The following is a 19355-nucleotide window of genomic DNA, read 5'->3' on the forward strand; positions in this document are numbered from 1 at the left end:
CAGAAGGAGGTTCCTGTCTCTAAATCTATATATTGACAGTGTGCCATGTTCAATTTCATTGAATTAAAAATGCCAAGAACTACCAAGAATGGAGAAATCTGATTGCTGAGGAATCCAGGCCAACTTGCACTCCAGCTGCAGAGGGGAGGCAGCACACGTTGTAGCCGTGTCCACTGCAGTTCTCAGTGTACTCTGACACTAAATTTTGGCTTCTTGCTTCCTTGTGATGGATGAAAAGTGCTGCAGTGGCAGGCCCTGAAATGAGATGCACATGCTACTGTTGTGCACAGCATTCAGATGGCTTAGCGTGCTTTTGAGTCAGACTGTAGTGCCACTGATATCACACACCTTTGTCAGTCTTTGTGTTACTTATAAATTAATCTCTGAAAATAAGGGCATTTGCATTTCAAATAAATTTCCACTTAACTTAAGCAACTGCATCTGTATGTCATGAGATCTGATCAGTCTGATTTCAACATTTGCATCATGGATTTGCAGACACATTTAAGAAGGCTGAAAATGAAAAGCTGATTGCCTTGTGCTGCCTAAGGGTTTTGTGCAGCAGCATTGCATATCCAACCTTCCAGCTGCCTGTCTACAGAGAATGACAACAATACTTGGGGGTGCAGAGGCACCTCGGTGGAAGGGACGTTCTAGCAGATAATGTTTGTGGGAAAAGTATTGTAAAAGATCTGGGCCTTATTTAAGTGCAGTTTGTTTATATGAATTGGAGGTGTGCTGATTAAAATAATCCTATTTTACCAGCAAGCTGCTATTAGAGCCCAGAGAATGCCCTGAAGACACAATACCCAGTCCCAGGTGGGAGTAACACACTGGTTTTCTTCATGTGCCCTGGTCGCCCCCAAGGCACAGACTGGGAAACATCCAGGGAGTCCCAAGCAGCGTGTGCTGGTTGCCTGTCTCGGGAAGGATTCCCACTGGAATCCAACCTACAGGGGAGCTCTGGGGTCTGTGCACAGCCATAGAGCTGCAGTGCCTTCCTTTACATATACAGATGTTTAAGGATATATAAAACAGGATTTATTAGTCACAGATCATCACTGCCTGGAATGCTGGCACACACAGCCCCACACTGGAATTTTCTGCTCCTTACCTCAAATTTCCCCATCGTGGTTCTCCTTAGTGTCTGATCTGTGAGCTGGGAAGCAGATGAAGCTGTTCTGTATGAGATGCTGCTGAGTTTATAAATGTGAGAGATATACAACACTCAGCATTGCTGAGGCAGCCCAGTAATCACAGCAGCTCTGTCCCAGTGCTCCTTTCTTAATCTACACAAGTGCTTTTTTTGGGGAAGAAGTCTGGTCTATGTTCTTTGCCTCAGCTGGTAAAGTCAACTGGTAAAATCAGCCAGTGTAAAATTTTAGATTGGTTCCTTAGTGCAAATAAAAGATACTGCATAGCACTTGAATTGAAATTGAAAAATTATCTGTGGTTTGGTTAATTTAGATAAATATCTTCACCTGCCATGGGAACTAGCATCTGAAAAGCATGAATGAACCATTTTCCCCCCTTTGTTCTATTTCTGCTGCAGCAGACTGCAACACGGTCTGGCATTTGGTTCCAGGAAAAAAAATCTAAAGGAAGCAATTCTAGCAGAGTCAGGAGGATCTGCTTGAACAGCTCTAATATTGAACCTAACTGGCATGTTTTGACAAAGTTAAAAGTCTAATGACAAAATTTTGCTGAGCTTTTAAGCAGGGCATGAAATCTATCGAGCAGCTCTGCTAGCAAAGATGCTCGTGTTTCTACAATCAAATGAGACCAATATCCAGATTATTAAAGATCCTCTGATACAAGTCATAATAAGTATTAAATTCTGAAAGGATTAGCGAAGTCTCTCTTGCATGATGTTGGTGTATGTTATTGTCTATATTGCTATACAGTTGTGTGTAAACGGTACAGCAGCCTCAAGTGACTGCTGTAAGTGCCATTTTTAATTGGCCAATGTTATATACAGTGTGAACCACTCAGTGCAACCTGTGCTCCAGCATTGCTTCTGCCCTAGCTTAAGGAGAGGAAGGGCAGGTCATAAACAGAATGAATTAATACAGGCCAAGAAAGATGCTTATTCTTCTCCCTTTTATTACTCTCATGAGCTGAGGCTGGACTCCAGCTGACAGCTACAGCCCTGTACTACCCTGACAGCACAGGTTCTGACCTGCTCTGTTCCTGCCCTGACCTTCCTCATCTTCCCCTTCCTTCTCTCCTGATCTTTCCCTTTTCCTCTTCTACAGCCAGTTTCCAATGAGAGCTGTAGTAGAGTATTTGGGTCCAATTTTCCACAAATCTTACCCATCTTTTTGTGATGCAATCATATTTGTTTGTCTCACCAGCACTCCCCTCCCTGGCTGATGGAACTGTCTTTCAAGTTATGTGAGTGAAACATTACCCAGTAGTCCATTGCTAAAGCTGGGGCAGGAAGGGGCTCCAGTCCTGCCTGTGTGCTGAGAAACATGGGTGATGTTGGAACTGCTTGGCCATGGAACCATGTTTGTTGTGCCCACAGTGACAGTGACCACATTCGAGGCTGCATCATATTTATTTATTGTCAACCAAAACAGTGGCTCACAACCCACTAAAGTCAGCTGGGTTTTATTCTCATACCACACACACCTGCTAACACACAGTTTCTCTTCATACAGATATGTTTTAAACAACTGGAACAAACCAGGATGTCCATTCGAAGAACTGTTCTTTACTGACAGAGTTAAAGATAAGGGCTTGCAGCATGGTACAAGCTTGTATAAGGTTTGTATATTCCATGTTCCAACTAACAGCTGGAATGAGGTTCTGATGAGCCTTGTTTATCATTGTTAATGGCTGCCCCTGCTTGACTACCCATAACCTGATAGTAAATATCCTAAAAAGATATTTTCCTAGGTTGAGGCATGAAGAGACTTGTGGAATCTAAGAAGTTTACTATAAGCTTTTTAGGAAGTTAACAATGCTGTCCAGTCCCCTTTTCCCAGATGGAAATGAGAAGCCACAATAATCATATAGGCTTATGATTCCATGGAATCCATCCTCGAGGTGGTACCAGGTCACTCGAACCCCGTTGTCCTCCAGCCTCTTCTTGTACAACAAGCCATCGTCCCTCAGCACGTCATACTCGCAGGTCAGGATGAAAGATTCTGGCAGCTGGTGAACAACAGAGTCTTCAGCCAACAGTGGGCACAGGTTGGGCTCACAGAATCTCTTCACTGTCTCATAAACTTCAGCTATAAAATCAGTGGGCCCAAGTGGCTTCACACCTCTGACCTTAAATTCCTCAGGGATGTTGTCTGGACTCACCCACTTCCTATACTTCAGCCTCAGGTCTGGAGGAATATGAGAGCCCTCCAAGACCTCTTGCATGTGCAGTGCATCCCCATTGAGGTACAGCAAAGCAAAGAAAGCAGCACGTTCCCGGAATAACAGAGGGACTCCCCGATTTTGTTGATAAGATGGCAAATTGAAGTCCAGCGCCTGAAGGCCTGGATAGATCAGGATCTGAGCACGGAGTTTGGGGAAGTCTGACCTGCCTGCCAGGGTCTGGCTCACAGCAGCTGCCAGGTTGCCCCCAGCACTGTCCCCGCAGACAATGACCCGGGCAGGATCCACGCCGTAGTGCTCCAGGTGCTGCAGGAAGTGCTGGGTGGCGTTCAGACAGTCTTCGTATGCAGCGGGGTATTTGTGCTCAGGGGCTAAACGGTACCTGGGACACAGAGACAAGTGTAAGAGAAGGAAACATCAGTAGTAGTAATCAGGAAATGGTCTCGTATGCTGTTCTTCAGCCCTATCATTTTGGGTTGGTTTGGCTCTAGGTTAGGGTCTTCAGTGCCTCCAAACATTTTGGGATTGCAGATAAGCTGTAAATGGTGAGTTCAGTCACAAGAACTCACTGAAGTAGCATTGTCTCTGATTAACAATCTGACCAAGGACTTGTATAATTCCTACTGATGCTGAAAACTCCCTCTGTACTCCTGACAAGGTTATTTAATAATTTTGTGCCTCTGCTTCCTATGTGTAAAATGGGAGTATTTCAGCGTGATTACTCTCTTTTCCCATAGTTCCCAATTGCTTGGAGCACCAACATGTCTATATGTTCAGTGCAAGGAAGACTTTTTTTCACCTAAGTTTTTAATTGGCTTTTATAGACTTCCTTAGTGTGCCAAATATTTCCATATATATCTTTTTGGACTATCTCTGGGCATGAACATTTAAGGGCTGCAAAATCTCAGTTATCACTAGTTGTCTCTTTATGGACTTCACTGAATCCCATAGAAATTCCTCTGCCAAAAAAGAACATCTCCAAAACCAGCGCAGCTCTGCTGTAGTCCCACAGCAACAATAACCTCCCAACAACAGAACTGGGTAGTGTTCACTTACTGCACAGACACAACTACCGAGTCACTCTCCCTGGAGAGGTAGCGACACACCTTTTCATAGGTATCTGCAAAAGAAATGTTGTTAGTGCTTTGCTATTGCCCTCAGCTTTGGGACAGCCTGAGCAACGTCCATTCCAGAAAGGCTTCAGACTTCATCCCAAATCACATGCTGAAACCTCATCTTATTTCAATTTTCTAAAAAGATGAGAATATTCTTTCTACACTACTACAGTTCCTTCAGGAAGTATCTTACCAAGGCTTCCGAATACCCAGCCTCCTCCATGAAAGAAGAGGATGCCTCTCCTTGGCCCATCAGAGGTAGCTTTAGGCTGATAAACCCTCACAGGTACTTCGTTAAACTGCAGATCCTGGATAAAGAGCTTTGGATCCAGCCCTAGTTTCCGTCCCTGTCGCACGTATCGGCCAAAAGTGATTTGGCTGCAAAGCCCAGTCTTCTCCAAAATCCTTCCCTGTTAAAGGTAAAAGACATTAAGGCATGTTTAAAAGTCTGGAGTTAGCCAGGGTATAAAAATTCTGCGTCGTACTTACATCAAACTTTATTTGGGGGAAATTTTAAAGAAACACAGAACTCTGATTTGGAAATGAAACAATTTTCCCAAGTTCTCACATCCTATAGTCTGTAGAAAAATTTACTTGCGCTACTCAAATCCAATGTCATTGTAACGTCACATCAGAAATTTTATAAAGATCAGCCAAACTGGTCGTCTTGGAGTACATATTTTAATCATCAGCATTGTCCTGCACATATTTGTGTCATTCTTGTTTCATTTATACTTGATGACAACAACTAAATACAGTATGTAGAAACAGTTCTTCATTGCTGAAACTAATGTTCATGAATTAGACCATAAAACTCAGTGAATTTGCAAATCTAAAGTGCCACGCTGAGTTGTGCAAGTTAGTTACTGTATTTTATTTGCACAACAGATCTACTGAGCAAAATGAAGTTGCTTCCTTTCCCAATGTTCTTGCAAGCTAGAATATAAATCTGATGTAATAAGTGAACAAACAAGAAGCTGGGAATCAGTTACCATTCACTGGCTGAACAAGATCCCTCTTTTTAATGCCCAGTGAGTCTGTCTTGTCACCTGCTAGTGGGGTTCAGGATTGCTGGGCAGCATTGTCAGTAAATTTAATTTAAAGAGGATGTAAATGGTTTAAGAATCTGTGTGGAGGAAAACAAAGTCTGTGTGATAGCAGGAGTGATGTTTGGGGCTAAAGGAGTGACAAAGCTGAAGATTTTAAGAAATTCAAAGACAGTAAGTAACAGAGGCAGAGCTGAGGAGGGCTCTAATGCCGTTTATGCAACCCTGCCAGAGGGAGTCCAGGGATTAAATAAAGCAGCCCTAACCGGATTGTGTGCCATAAATGTCAGCCGTGGCAGGAGCAGCTGAAGGGCTGCAGCTTTCCTTGTGCAAGGTGATTTCGCCTGAAGCTGCGGGCAGTTATGAGGCAGAACACCAGCCCAGCCCCGAATTCGGGGCTGCCATCAGCCGTCGCAGTCTCCGCTAACACGCCCCAGCACGCTCCTGAACCGGGAACGAGATTTGCCCGCGACATGGGCAGTGCTCCCCGCAGCAGCCCGGCCGGGGGTGCCCAGGGCAGTGTCCGCACCAGGGTGTCCGGGACAGCATCCTCGACCGGGGGTTGCTCGGGGTAGTGTTTGGACCGGCGGTGCCGGGGGCAGCATCCTCGACTGGGGGATATCGGGGGCAGTGTCCGGATCGGGGGTTGCCCCGGGGCAGAACCCGCCCGGCGGGTGCTCTCCGCATGCCCTCCCCGTGATGCGGCACCGCCAGCATCCCATGGAGACAGCGGGGACACGCGGATCCTAGCCCCGGCTCCCCGTGTTTGTGCAACCGCTGCCCCCCCGCCCCCCCAGCCCGCGGGTGCCCCCAAACGCCCCCTCGCCCTCCGCACCGCCACTCACCAGCGCGGCGGTGCCGAGCAGCACGGTCAGCACCAGGCGCAGCTTGGCCGGCTGGTTCACCCCGGGCGGGATGTCGTAGCCGGGCAGGCCGAGCAGCACCGCGGCCGCCGCCAGCGCCGCCAGGGGCAGGAGCAGCAGCAGCAGCGCGGGCAGCAGCGCCATGGCCCGGCCGCGGCCCCGCGGGGCTCCCCCGGCAGTGCTCGGCAGAGCCGCGGCCCCGTCACGGGCCGAGTGCGGCCGCTCCGCAAAGCCGGCGCAGGGGTCATGGTGCGGGCGGCCGGGGGGAGCCGCGCGGAGCGGCCGGAGGCGCCGGCCGGGTAATCTCGGTTCAAGGAGGCCCGGCGTGACCTGCGCGCGGTACCGGGGAACGGACGGGCCCGGCGCCGCCTCCCGCCGCGCCGGGGCTGGCACGGCCCCCACGACCCTGCGCCCCCGGCCGGCTCACCGCCGCCCCCTCCGCCCTCAGTTCCGCGATTCTCTGCGAGCGGCTGCCCGCGGGAGGTTAAAGGAAGGGCTGGCTGCCCGTGCTCAGTGAAGGGCTGCCCTTGCGCAGGGAAACCTAAGGGAAGTCAGCATTCGTTTTTGTAAAAAGTTCTGCTTTTCTCAGCCCCCCAGTAGGATTTTTTTCCTTTTTTCCTGAGGATTTCCTTAGGACGAGGAGCAATGGGCATAAACTAAAACGCAAGTTTCACCTCAACATGCGGAAGAACTTCTTTGCATTGAGGGTGGCAGAGCACTGGGACAGTGCCCAGGGAGGGTGTGGAGTTTCCCTCTCTGGTGACATTCCAAGCACACCTGGATGTGTTCCTGCATCACCTGCTCCAGGTGACTCTGCCTTGGCAGGTGATTGCACTGGATGATCTCCAGAGGTCACTCCCAACCCTAGCAATTCTGTCATTTCCATGTCCTCAGTCTGGCTGTTCTGAGTGTGCTGTTCTTCCTTGCTTTCATCAGCAGGGTGTAATGAAGCATCATGTCAGGGAATACACTGTCTCATCCTGTAAATAAAACTCAAGCCGTGCAGACAGCACAAATTGACAGATTGTAGCACACAAACACAGCACAGATTCTGCAAAAGTTAATACTGGGGAGCACCCTTTGGAAGAACATTTTGCTTCATATTCTCTCTCTTTAAGCTGTACCTTTCAGTACACACAAACCAAGAGTCCAGTTCACTGATCCTTTCTATCTTTCAAAAACCTGGTGTGAGCATTTCCTCTCAACAGTGTATCCTGCCCTCAGTGGGCATAGTGGAGACATTCCAAAATTAAAAGGACTTTGTAGACCTACAATTATTTCAAAATCAGAGCAGCCCTTACTTGCCTCCAACAGGGTGTCCCCCATCAACTCTGGCCTTGCACTGCTACTGTTGCAGCCATGGAATATTTGCTCAATCTCACTGAGATCTTGATCTCTGCCTGTTTCTCCAGAGTTTTCCTCTATCTCTTCCCTCCAGCTCACTATCTACCTAGCTCGTACTTTTTAGCTAAATAAAGTCATGCTTTGGAGCTTATCAAATGGACATCACAAATATCCTGGCTGTAGTGAACAGCATTTAATCCAAATCATTCCACATCGATTATTTGTATAGTGTGAAAAACGAGGTTCACTCTCCTGTTAGAATTTAAAGAGTTTAATATAAAGACAATAAGAGACACATAAAATAAAGCAAAGGGATAACGGCCGGGTGCCTTGGCGCTCTGCCAAGAGCACACCTGATGCTAGACATGAGTCCTTTTTATACCATTTTTACTGTCTGTTCTCTATTCATATTAAAACTTTTCCTGGAGCTGTTCTGCATGGCCACTCCTTGGTTCCGCCTTTTTAGAGCATGCGTAGTCTTCTGCCTTGTGGTTTTATTTCTTTTGATTCTTGGGGTTGGGCCCGCTAGGTGAGAGTCGATGGTAGAGTGGATCTCTTAATTCTCCAGACAGTCAGGGCTGATTGCAGCTTTGGCCTCTTTGCCCCCCGGGCAGAGCGGTGATAGCGGCTCTCGGACCCTCCTGGCCGCCCGTTCTCCGGGCAGAGCAGCCTTTGGGCCCTTTTGTTCTCTGGACAAAGTGTTGATGAGCAGCTTCTCGGGCCTCATCCTCTGCTCCCTTGGAGGTTATCTTACTTGCTCACACTTGCTAACATTCTTGCTAAAACGAGAGAAAACTACATCCACACAGCAAAAAGCATTTCTAACATTATATAATATCTACCTTAATACTTTGCGAGAAGCCAATACTATAATATATGTTTATAACATATAGGAATAAATAATTTAGTAATTTAAGATAAGGAATCAATCATACGCCAATTTGAAAAAAACACAGCATGTAGAAAAATTGTAAAGATTGAACTGTCAGGAGTCTCATGAAGAAAAGATATGTGTTAATCTGAAGTTAATGGATATCAGAATTAATGTTTTACACATCAAAAAGTGTCACATCCTTACTGACCAGCACTACCTGAGGTGTGGGAGCCTAAGCAGAGACATTAGTGGGAGAAGCATAATGAGGGAGAGCTCTTTTTGCAGGCCTTTTATAAATGCAACAGCCTTGTCCAATCCCCTTTTCCCAGATGGAAATGACAAACCACAATATTCAAATAGGTTTATGATTCCATGGAATCCATCCTCGAGGTGGCACCAGGTCACTCGAACCCCGTTGTCCTCCAGCCTCTTCTTGTACAACAAGCCATCATCCCTCAGCACGTCATACTCGCAGGTCAGGATGAAAGATTCTGGCAGCTGCTGAAGAATTGTGTCTTCAGCCAGCAGCGGGCACAGCATGGGCTCAGAGAATCTCTTCACTTTCTCAAAAACTTCAGGCTTGAATTCACAGGGCTTGTGCGGTTTGTAGCCTTTGACCTTAAATTTTTCAGGGATGTTGTCTGGACTCACCCACTTCCTATACTTCAGCCTCAGGTCTGGAGGAATATGAGAGCCCTCCAAGACCTCTTCCAGATTTGATGTGTTCCCTTGTATGTACAGCAAAGCAAAGAAAGCAGCACGTTCCCGGAATAACAGAGGGACTCCCCGATTTTGTTGATAAGATGGCAAATTGAAGTCCAGCGCCTGAAGGCCTGGATAGATCAGGATCTGAGCACGGAGTTTGGGGAAGTCTGACCTGCCTGCCAGGGTCTGGCTCACAGCAGCTGCCAGGTTGCCCCCAGCACTGTCCCCGCAGACAATGACCCGAGCAGGATCCACGCCGTAGTGCTCCAGGTGCTGCAGGAAGTGCTGGGTGGCGTTCAGACAGTCTTCGTATGCAGCGGGGTATTTGTGCTCAGGGGCTAAACGGTACCTGGGACATGGACAGAGACAACAAAATAACAGGAGGAAATGTCATAACTGTAAATACGAAATTCCTACATAACTCCGGGTTTCCCTGTGTTGAAGTAATTTTTCCCTCAGAAAAAAAAAAACCAAAAAAACATAAAGGTATTTTTATCTGCTAAACAGGTATTTGTCCAATGAGTCATCCCAGAGAAGTGAGAGCCATAGGATGAGGCTGCAAGGACTCAAGCTTAGTTGGGATATTCGGAGAGCAGCCCTGATCACAAATTAAGTTATGTAATTTCATTTTTCTTTTCTGGTGTAGACTGCATCTGGCTTGTGGATTAAGTAATTTAATCAATCTGCACCTCACCTTTATTTAGGATATTCCATTTTTTTGAATTATTTTTTCTTTATTTAAATAACTGGAACAGTTCTGTTTTTCAGTATTACTAGTATTAAAACTTACTAGCATTTGATTCTTACTGTTAGAAAGCTCCTTGAAGTGCACAAGGTAATTACACCTATTTAAATGGATCAGTGAATCACCACCTTCCACGGCAGTGTATTAGTCATTTCTCAACACACTGGAACTCTCTTCTGGAAAGCATTCCTTGTTTTTGTGTGGTGCCAGCATAGCTCTGTGTTGGGAGATACAGGGACCTTACTGTGGCCTGTGTCTGCAGTGTTAGCTGATGGAGCAGGGAGAGAAATTAAAACAGCCCCCTTGAAATTCTGTCTGGACACCCAGGATTCTGGGAAAATCAAAGAAAATGCTGAGTTGGAAGGGACCCATCAGGATCATCGAGTCCAGCTTCTGAACAGGAGCATTCCCACCAGCTGCACATCCCTGCAGTGCTGAGAAGTGACAAGAGGCAAAAAGGCTTTCCTGGGGCAGCCCGGCCGTAACTCACCCCACAGACACCACCAGCGAGCTGCTTTCCTTGGCAATGTACTGGCAGATCCTTTCTGGGAATCTGAAACGCATCAGAAGATATTTTGCTGCCCTCAAACGCTCAAGCTCTCCCCGTGCCCCGCTGCCTCCCTTCGCAGTGGATGGGAAAGCCCAGCCGGAGGTCAGCCTTCCAGCTGCTGGAAATGATGTAACTTTCTAATTAATTTTTAATTATTTGTTTCAATCAATCATAACCGGTATATTCATTATAAGCAGTATGCTAGTCTTAAATCACTTTTAGTCAGCATGTAGCTGTCTTTACATAGACTGGTATTGTTGACTTGATTGGGAAAATCACTGAAACTTTTAAAAGTTTTGCTAAACTAACCCTGATACGCTTCAATGAACAAGGCCTGGGAGGTGATGTGTATTGTTGAAATTGGATACAAGAAGGGCAGAATTTATGGACTACAAGGACATTTTGCAGAAATCAGAATAAAAAGAAGCACCTAACAAAAGACTTAGTGTATGTGTATTGGTAAGTCCCTACCAGAGGAAAACTATACTAAAAAGACTAAAGAGGATAGAATATCAATTTATGAAAGAGAATTAATTAATTTAGAACCAATGGACATTAGTTTCTTTGTTTGCTAAAAGTGTATGAACAGGTGAAAAAGTTTTGTATCAGCGTCTGTGTGGAGGCCGGAATTCTGTCGGCCGCACACAGACGGTGGCCAAGGCTGAAGTAACGCCTGACTCGCTAACGCTACGAAGACAGTGCCAGGGGGTTCCGTCCCGACGGGTCGGTGGCCGAGCCGGGGCCCGGGGCCGCACCGAGAGTGCCGCAGATCCAGCCGCCGCCGTGGAAGAGCAGCACGGCGGGGCGCGGGGCCGGTACAGCCCGAGCCGCGCGTCCTCCCGCCGCACCCCCGCGCCGGGCCCGGCCGCCACCCGGAGAACACGCGGCGCTTGAAGGCCAGGCTGCTGCACAGCTCCATCTTCTCAAAAATCCTGCCCTGTTGGGAGAGGGAGCACAGCCGGGGTGAGCTGAGACGAGACCGCGCGCGGACAGCTCTGAGGGGCACCGGATGAGGGGGAATCGGGTGAGGGAGAACCGCGTGAGGAGCAGCTCGTGAGGGGCACCAGAAGGGCAACTGGCATGGAGCGACTGGTGAGGGGCTTCTGGCGAGGGGTAACTGGTGCGGGGGCACCTGGAAAAGGACAGATGATGAGGGACACTCAGTGAAGGGGCACCTGGTGAGGGGGCTCCTGGTGAGAGAAGGGCGACTGGTGAAGGATCACTGGTGAAGGGCAGCCAATGAAGGGCAACTGGTGAAGGGGCAGCTGGTGAGGGAGCAGTGCTCCCAAGTGTCTCTCACCTCTCTAAGGTTTATGGGGTTTCTGGTTTTGTCATCTTAGAAAGCATCCAGTCTTCCATTACTGCTACTTCCATTACCCAGCCTTCCATGTTACTGGAAAGCCCCAAGAATGGCCTAAAAACATCATATGTGCTTACCTAAAGTGGAAATCAAAGCAATCTCACTTCTTAATTTTAAATTTAATTAGGGAAGCTCAGCTGATAAAGCTTGGGCTCTTATAGTTGTCTTAATCCTTATGGAACAGGGAAAATCTGACTGAGGTCTAACAGAAATGATTTTCCAAAAACTGTCCTCTCAAGTAAGCCCCCAGAAGAGAAAAGCCATCATTTAAGCCTTGATGGAGTTGGCAGGATTCTGGTATTTACATATACAGCAAAAATAACATCTAACAACATTTCTGGCAGAAGTCACAGCAGAGTTACTCACCAGAGTAGATGTAACAATCAAAACAGCAACAATAAGTCAAAGTTTTCCAGGATTGCTCACTCCAGGAGGGATGCTGCAATTGGCATACTCAGTTTAAATTGTTCTTATGATTGCTGATATGAATGAAGGAACAAAAATTGCCAGTAGTATCATTGGCAGCAGATAAAAAAATGCCATTTCACCTATCCAGAGGTGACGTGTCTTCACGCCTATCTGGGATTTGGCTTTTTAAGGTAACAGTAAGGCTTGGAGCAGTCCCAGTTGCAAGAGATCTTTCAGGTGTCACTCACTTTAAAGTCATTGGAAATGTTGTGCAATGTGCCAGCAGTTATCACACTGGAGAAGAGTCAATGTGTTTAATCTCCTGTTTATCTTTATGATAATTGTGGGACTGATAAAGGGTCTGGTATTGAATACAGAATTCTTGGATTGTGGATGATAATAGTGAGTGCTCAGAGACTGCAGTTAAGTCCTGAATGAAGTTCTAGTCTATGACAGAGAGCCAGTGAATGTGGAGATTAAATTGTCCCTTGCAGCTGATCGGCAGCCAGGACATTCATTTCCTGCATTGTGGGCATGCTTTACGTAGTTTGGAATACATGCTTTTATCAAGGACATTCAGAAAAGAAAATGGGAACAAGGGAGGGGTGGGGGGGCGGGGGGGAAGGTAAGTACCATGCTCTGCAAAAGTAAATGCGTAAGTCTTATTTTGTTGTTAGATTATTTGGGGCTTGAAGCAATCTGGGCTAGACCAGGTGTCCCTACCCATGCGTTGGAAGATGAACTTTAATGTTCCTTCCAACCCAAACCATTCTGTGATTCTAGGATTCTAATCAAGCACAAGAACAAGTTTTTCAGCATACCCACATGTTTGATAAACATATGAAAACACTTAAAGCATTTTCCCATTGTAATTTAAACAAAGTTGTCAATAGAGTATTTCTCTTGGGAACAGTTGCAGTTCGAACTGTCAAGTTAACTAATGTGACTTCATTTTTTTGAGTCTAAAATACTAGTTACCTAGCCCACAGACATCTTCAAATTGGTGACTGGGAACCTTAAACTCAGGTGCTAGGTGTAGCAGAGAGCACAGGCTGTGCATTATAGCACTGTAGTGTCAGTGTCTTTCTCCTTTGCTAAAACACACACTTCTAGGAAGAATGAAACCATCGACTGTAATTGAATAAAATAGGTCAGATCAGATGTTGGCTTAAAATTTTACTGCATCTTTTATATGTACTGAGAGAGTAGCAAGTGTGTAGTCCAAACAGATGATTAAAATAGGCAGACTGTGCATGGACTACTTCAAACAGCTCTAAAAGAAACTTTCATAGTATTCTTGAAACATCTTTATGGTAATCACACTGGCTAATTGCTTCTTATCAAATGTTCCTATCTGAACTTCTTATATGGAATTTAGAAGCATAAAAGGTGGCAGAAATTTGGCAGTTCTTACAGAAACAGAGACAAATGTTGCTATAAGCTTCTTAGAAAATCCACAATATTATCAAGACCCCTTTTTCCAGCTGGAAATGACAACCAGTCACTATTAAATGAGCTTATGATTCCATGGAATCCATCCTCGAGGTGGCACCAGGTCACTTGAACCCCGTTGTCCTCCAGCCTCTTCTTGTACAACAAGCCATCGTCCCTCAGCACGTCATACTCGCAGGTCAGGATGAAAGATTCTGGCAGCTGCTGAAGAATTGTGTCTTCAGCCAGCAGCGGGCACAGCATGGGCTCACAGAATCTCTTCACTTTCTCAAAAACTTCAGTTGTACAGTCAAGTAGCACACGTGGTTTGTAGCCTCTGACCTTAAATTTTTCAGGGATGTTGTCTGGACTCACCCACTTCCTATAATTTAGTTGAATATCTACAGAAATATGGGAACCTTCCAAGACCTCTTCCAGATTTGTTGCATTTCCGTTTAGATACTGCAACATGTAGAAAGCAGCACGTTCCCGGAATAACAGAGGGACTCCCCGATTTTGTTGATAAGATGGCAAATTGAAGTCCAGCGCCTGAAGGCCTGGATAGATCAGGATCTGAGCACGGAGTTTGGGGAAGTCTGACCTGCCTGCCAGGGTCTGGCTCACAGCAGCTGCCAGGTTGCCCCCAGCACTGTCCCCGCAGACAATGACCCGGGCAGGATCCACGCCGTAGTGCTCCAGGTGCTGCAGGAAGTGCTGGGTGGCGTTCAGACAGTCTTCGTATGCAGCGGGGTATTTGTGCTCAGGGGCTAAACGGTACCTGGGACACAGAGACAAGTGTAAGAGAAGGAAATAGTTTTAAATGTACTGCTAAAGTCCTGGTTCCTGCAACCAGCAATACCCTGATTTCTGCAGAATTTTCTTTTTCTCCACAGTATTATCATCAATAAACCGTGAGTAGGTGGTGCAGATTATTTTGTTATTATATCATCTATTTATGATGTCTCTTAGGTGTTTAACAACACAGGAGTACTCAGATGCCAACTCTGTGTAGGTTTTACTGACAATCATTTCGTTACTTTCTGCTTCAGCTTTTCATGGGTTGGACACAAATGATTAATGAGTTGGACACAAATGACAATACTTCTGGTTTATGTCTTTGTTACGTAAAGCTATGTTATATATCCTCATAATCTGAACCATTATGCCAGTATTTTGATAACGTATTAGCTTGTCATTCACACTGTGCTTCCCTAAGCATCAAGCAGGCTTTCCTTGAATAAGTGTTAAGGAGATCATATAGCTTACTATCTGTTTACAATCAGTTTTGAGTTTGGAATTTGAAAATATTGATTCAAAACTTCATTTTCCAACTAGATATGCCAACGTATAATTTGTGATGTAATTAGACAGTGAAAACAGCCCAAGTGAGTCTTCAGTGGCTCCAAACAACAGCAGAATGAATTTGTAAATCCCACGCTTGAGAAGTCCCACAGAGACATTTCTCTGAGGACGATTGTTGCTATGACTGGGGAGACAGGAGGTGATATTTACACTATAGGAAATAATCTCTCAAAATCAGCATGAGGAAAGACTCACCCCACAGATACAACCACAGATTCACTTTCTCTGGCGATAAAGCGGCACAGATTTTCGTGGGTCTCTGAAAGAGATTTGGTGGGGTTTGGGTTTGGGTTGGGGTGTTTTCTCTCCAGAGATGTTTTCTATTGGAGAAGTCAAAGAATTGCAAGAAGAAAATATTCTGTACTTTTCTCTGCTGCTTCCTACACAGCTCCTCAGTCCTTTTGTATCTCCTCATCTTCCTATTTCATTATTTTTTCCCCTTATATCATTGTCCTGTAAGAAAAATCACGTGATCCACAGCAGATGCCTTCTTCCGACAGCAAGAATTACAAGATTGAAGCTGTGGTTATACTCAAAGTTTGCAACTGCTACAGATCAAGAAACAACCGACTTTACTATTTATGAAGTATGTATTTCTTTAACTAAACTATAATATTTTTTCTGCTAGATATCTTACCAAGACTTCCGAATACCCATCCTCCTCCATGAAAAAACATAACTCCTCTCCTTTGGCTGGCAGATGGAGCCTTAGGCTGGTAAATCCTTACAGGCACTTTCTCAAACCACAGATCCTTGATGAAGAGCTTCGCGTCCGCCCCCAGAGTCTTTCTTCCTTGCATGTACCGTACAAAATTCACCTGAGTGCAGATGCCAATGTTTTCCAAAATCTTTCCCTGTTCAAAGGCAAAGAGAACAGAGATCTCACTCAAGAGATCCTGTATTTTCCAAAGGAAACGAACTGTGTGGACAGTAAACTCACGGTGCCTAAGTCATGTATTTTTAGGGCAGTAATGAACTAAGAGAGTAGTTGTACAGGTGTAGGAGACAACTGAACAAGTAACAGCAGCATCAGGAGAGGTCATGAGAGAGCTACCTGAACCAAAGAATGGAACCCCAAACAATGCAACATTAACAGACTGGTGAAAGGTGAAATAGATCTCTCTGCTTCCTCAGCGGGTCCTTTACCTAACATGGAAAGCAAATTTGGTTTTCACTGGTTATTCTATCCTTGCCCCCCAGAAGATGTGGAAACATAGTGAAAGACGGGTCATTCTGGTGCTGATTTTCGTGGTACAGACACTTGCCCAAAGTAGAGTTGACTAATTTAAGAATATATTTGATAATAGCTTTTTGATCCGTCTCTTAAGTCTCACTGATGTGTGCCATGCACTGACAAGAAAATCCTGAGGTATTTAGTAGGGATGAACTTCTGTTCATTCTCTATACCATAGGGATATTCATGCCAGGCATCAGAAAATGAATACAAATCAGAGCTAGTGCTCCAACATAGCTTTGCGTAAATAAAAAAAAGGTGTACCCCCTGTTTTGAAATGCATTGTTCAGCCATGCCAACCAGTACTTCGGTCCTTAGGAACATTTGGATCAAGTTCATAGTACTCAGGATTCTGTTCTGAATATTTCTTATTAGACAGCCAGATTTGCATGGATAGTCAGTAGTGCCATGACTCTCAATGTAGGCCTTTTTTTTCAGTGATTCCAGCTATTTATAATATTCTTTGTGCCTGATCTTGAGGAAAGATTTCTTGCAGAAACCAAGACTTTTTACAATATACTGATTTTAATTGGTTACAGAAACTAGTCTTAGTGTCTCCAACTGCATACACGCATGATAAAATGATTTATTCTTTTGTATTTGCTATTTTCCAAGCAGGAATGGAACAATACCAAGAATATCTTAACTTTTACATTCAACTTTTTTTTCTTTCACCCTGTGTTGTTTACATTGCAGCATACAATGCTGGTTTATGGTGGGCAGTGGATTGATAATACAAAGACAACTGGCTTTTCCAGCTGCTTAAGTGATGTAATCTCAGTTTCTAATTATAACTTCTGTGCAGCCAACGCATGAGAATATATATTTAGAATTCTTTACTATGGTCAACTATAATCTAGAATATTTCTGACAGAGAATTTTTTTCTCTTAGTTTTCCTTTTTAAATTTTAAATAGTTTGTCTCTCTTTGCAGGTATTCCATTAAATTAATTTATTAAATATATGCACAACCTCTGTTATCTCCAGTCTGATGTCATGTCTCATCAGAGCATCTCTACAGCTATCGTTACGTAGAAATACCTGTGATTCAGTGAGCTCCTCCGTCAGCAGAGCTCACCAGATGCTGAGTGCTGCTCTTGGAGACTGATTACCTTCCCACGCTTTTACAGACTGCTTCACCTGGAGAAGCTGGGCTGGCTAGAGCCCCTCATTCCCATCAGAGAATCCTGCTTAGTTGCTGCAGGAGTTACATAAATGTGCTTTGGGCAGAAGAATGCCTTCAGCTCCTCTTGGGCAATGTTACCTAATTTTGTCACTTATGTGACAGAAACTGTCCCTTCCCAAAGCCAGTTCTGAAATGTTCAGCTTCTCACTTTATATTCAAAATAAATACAGAACTTGTCATCCCCACAACCAAGAAAAACTTGGCCCAGAGACATCTGGTATAGTCTGAACCCAGAATGGAAATATAAATGATCCAAAATGAATAAACATAATTAATCAAATCATTACTAGGTCAGCTCAAGTCAGGGCAGAAGCACAGTCAGACTTTGACACACTTGTGTTAAAGCAGCAATAGGTACTGCCTAAGATAGAGCTGGGCAGTACTGGGGTAGAGCAGTGCAGTGTTAAAAGTCTGGCAAAGTTTCTTTAGCAACACTCAGCTAAATAAAACATGCAGCATGACAGCAATGCCCTGCTCTCGTCTCTGGAACATAATTCCATGCAGGCTTCTAGCATTGTACTAAGTTTAAAATCTACAGGTTCACTGTTCTTCCCCCAGAAATCACACCAGGTTCACTTACCACCACAGCTGTGCATATTAAAATTATATGAATGATTCGGAGCTTTGCAGGCTGGTTCACTCCAGGAGGAATTTCTGAGTTGGAAAAATCAAAATTAATTGCCCCCATGACCAACAATATAAATCCAGCAAGAAAACCAGCTAAGAATAACACCAGCACTGTGAGTACAACTGCCATTTTGCTGAACTGTAGTGATCTGAGATGTCTTTGATTTGATATATTTGGCTTGTTACTTCCTGATTCTTTGTTCATCTTCCTGTTCTTTGTTTGCTCCAGTAAAAATCTCTCTCCTCCCTTTTACAAATACATTAGCAAGTATCTTTCCCTCTCCCACTTTCTTTCCCCCACATTCCCATTATCTCAAAAAAGATAAGTTGGTCAAAGTCCTTGATTTGTTAACAGATCCATGCCAGCGGCATTTTGGAATTTTTGCATGAAACCAGTGCTTAGCTGGGAGAAGAGTGTTATGAATGAACTGCATTAGTATTAAATTAGTTGGAGGTGGAAAATAGACAGAGGGCATTTGTGTGCTTTTAGTTTGTGGCATTATAAAACACCCATCTGAAGAGTTTCCTCAGGAGTGGGAACCTGCATGTGATGATTGTCACTCAAAAGGGCCAAAGGGATTGTCACCAGTGCTCTTTGGAAAGTAGCACTTAGAAAATTCTGTCATTACCCAAATCTCAGTTCTTTTTAGTATTTATGTTTTCTTCTAACAGAAGAAAATGCTTTTAAAAAGCCACAGGAGGCTGACTTTAGATTCACGATCAGGTGACCTTGTTGCAGGTAACCTTCAGTAACTCTGTGTGCACCAAGTACAGCTTAAAATGACTTAAGATAACCAGTGATTAAAGAGTTTCAAATCAAACTGCTTTATCTTGTTCTTGCTGAGGAGTAGGATTGTGCTAATGTGTACTTTAAATGATGCAGATTAATTAATTGGGAATCTAAGTTTGCAACTCTTCAAACAACTAGAATGTCAGAACATTTAAATTGTAAATTCACAGGGAAAGGAAATAGGTAAAAATCTAACATTATTAGGTAGCAATGTGGGGGTGGTTTTTTGTTTTGTTTTGTTTTTTGTTTAGTGGTTTTTTTTGTTGTTGTAAAGTCAAATTATAAGTGATGGGGGGAGAGTACCATGTCATTTTAGTTAGAAAACTTTATAAAAAATTAATTTCATACTGTTTTTCTAGTGAGAAGTTGAGTGTTTTTAATAG

The 19355-nt window shown here is 44.6% G+C and overlaps 3 protein-coding genes across 3 annotated transcripts; all 3 read right to left on the minus strand.

The window, feature by feature from the left end:
- Positions 1-2544: 2544 nt before the first annotated feature.
- On the minus strand, positions 2545-6690 carry LOC125337159 (arylacetamide deacetylase-like 4). The gene is made up of 4 exons (XM_048326520.1): positions 6340-6690; positions 4642-4858; positions 4390-4453; positions 2545-3715 (listed from the first exon to the last, which is right to left on the minus strand). Exons 1-4 carry the CDS (start codon positions 6499-6501, stop codon positions 2941-2943), a joined length of 1218 nt encoding a protein of 405 aa, XP_048182477.1. The 5' UTR covers positions 6502-6690; the 3' UTR covers positions 2545-2940.
- Positions 6691-8533: 1843 nt separating this feature from the next.
- LOC125337160 (arylacetamide deacetylase-like 4) lies at positions 8534-12647 on the minus strand. The gene is made up of 4 exons (XM_048326521.1): positions 12302-12647; positions 11331-11512; positions 10516-10578; positions 8534-9629 (listed from the first exon to the last, which is right to left on the minus strand). The coding sequence occupies exons 2-4, from the start codon at positions 11492-11494 to the stop codon at positions 8789-8791; spliced, it is 1068 nt and encodes a 355-aa protein (XP_048182478.1). The 5' UTR covers positions 11495-11512; positions 12302-12647; the 3' UTR covers positions 8534-8788.
- Positions 12648-13504: 857 nt separating this feature from the next.
- On the minus strand, positions 13505-18321 carry LOC125337158 (arylacetamide deacetylase-like 4). Its single transcript, XM_048326519.1, has 4 exons — positions 18136-18321; positions 15774-15990; positions 15332-15395; positions 13505-14552 (listed from the first exon to the last, which is right to left on the minus strand). Exons 1-4 carry the CDS (start codon positions 18310-18312, stop codon positions 13778-13780), a joined length of 1233 nt encoding a protein of 410 aa, XP_048182476.1. The 5' UTR covers positions 18313-18321; the 3' UTR covers positions 13505-13777.
- Between the last annotated feature and the right edge of the window lie 1034 nt (positions 18322-19355).

The sequence above is a fragment of the Corvus hawaiiensis genome, chromosome 22 (genome assembly GCF_020740725.1).
Source record: "Corvus hawaiiensis isolate bCorHaw1 chromosome 22, bCorHaw1.pri.cur, whole genome shotgun sequence".
NCBI classification, from domain to species: domain Eukaryota; kingdom Metazoa; phylum Chordata; class Aves; order Passeriformes; family Corvidae; genus Corvus; species Corvus hawaiiensis.

Bases quoted from the DNA above. Each gene is read 5' to 3' on its own strand.
- LOC125337160 (XM_048326521.1), bottom strand. From the start codon at position 11,494: ATGGAGCTGTGCAGCAGCCTGGCCTTCAAGCGCCGCGTGTTCTCCGGG. The intron at 10,579-11,330 runs GTGCGGCCCCGG...GATGCGTTTCAG, and splicing joins CTGGATCTGCGGCACTCTCG to ATTCCCAGAAAGGATCTGCC. The intron at 9,630-10,515 runs GTGAGTTACGGC...TCCATGTCCCAG, and splicing joins TCGCTGGTGGTGTCTGTGGG to GTACCGTTTAGCCCCTGAGC.
- LOC125337158 (XM_048326519.1), bottom strand. From the start codon at position 18,312: ATGGCAGTTGTACTCACAGTGCTGGTGTTATTCTTAGCTGGTTTTCTT. The intron at 15,991-18,135 runs GTAAGTGAACCT...GCCTTTGAACAG, and splicing joins TAATATGCACAGCTGTGGTG to GGAAAGATTTTGGAAAACAT. The intron at 14,553-15,331 runs GTGAGTCTTTCC...TCTGTGTCCCAG, and splicing joins TCTGTGGTTGTATCTGTGGG to GTACCGTTTAGCCCCTGAGC.
- LOC125337159 (XM_048326520.1), bottom strand. From the start codon at position 6,501: ATGGCGCTGCTGCCCGCGCTGCTGCTGCTGCTCCTGCCCCTGGCGGCG. The intron at 4,454-4,641 runs GTAAGATACTTC...TTTCTTTTGCAG, and splicing joins CTGGGTATTCGGAAGCCTTG to ATACCTATGAAAAGGTGTGT. The intron at 3,716-4,389 runs GTAAGTGAACAC...TCTGTGTCCCAG, and splicing joins TCGGTAGTTGTGTCTGTGCA to GTACCGTTTAGCCCCTGAGC.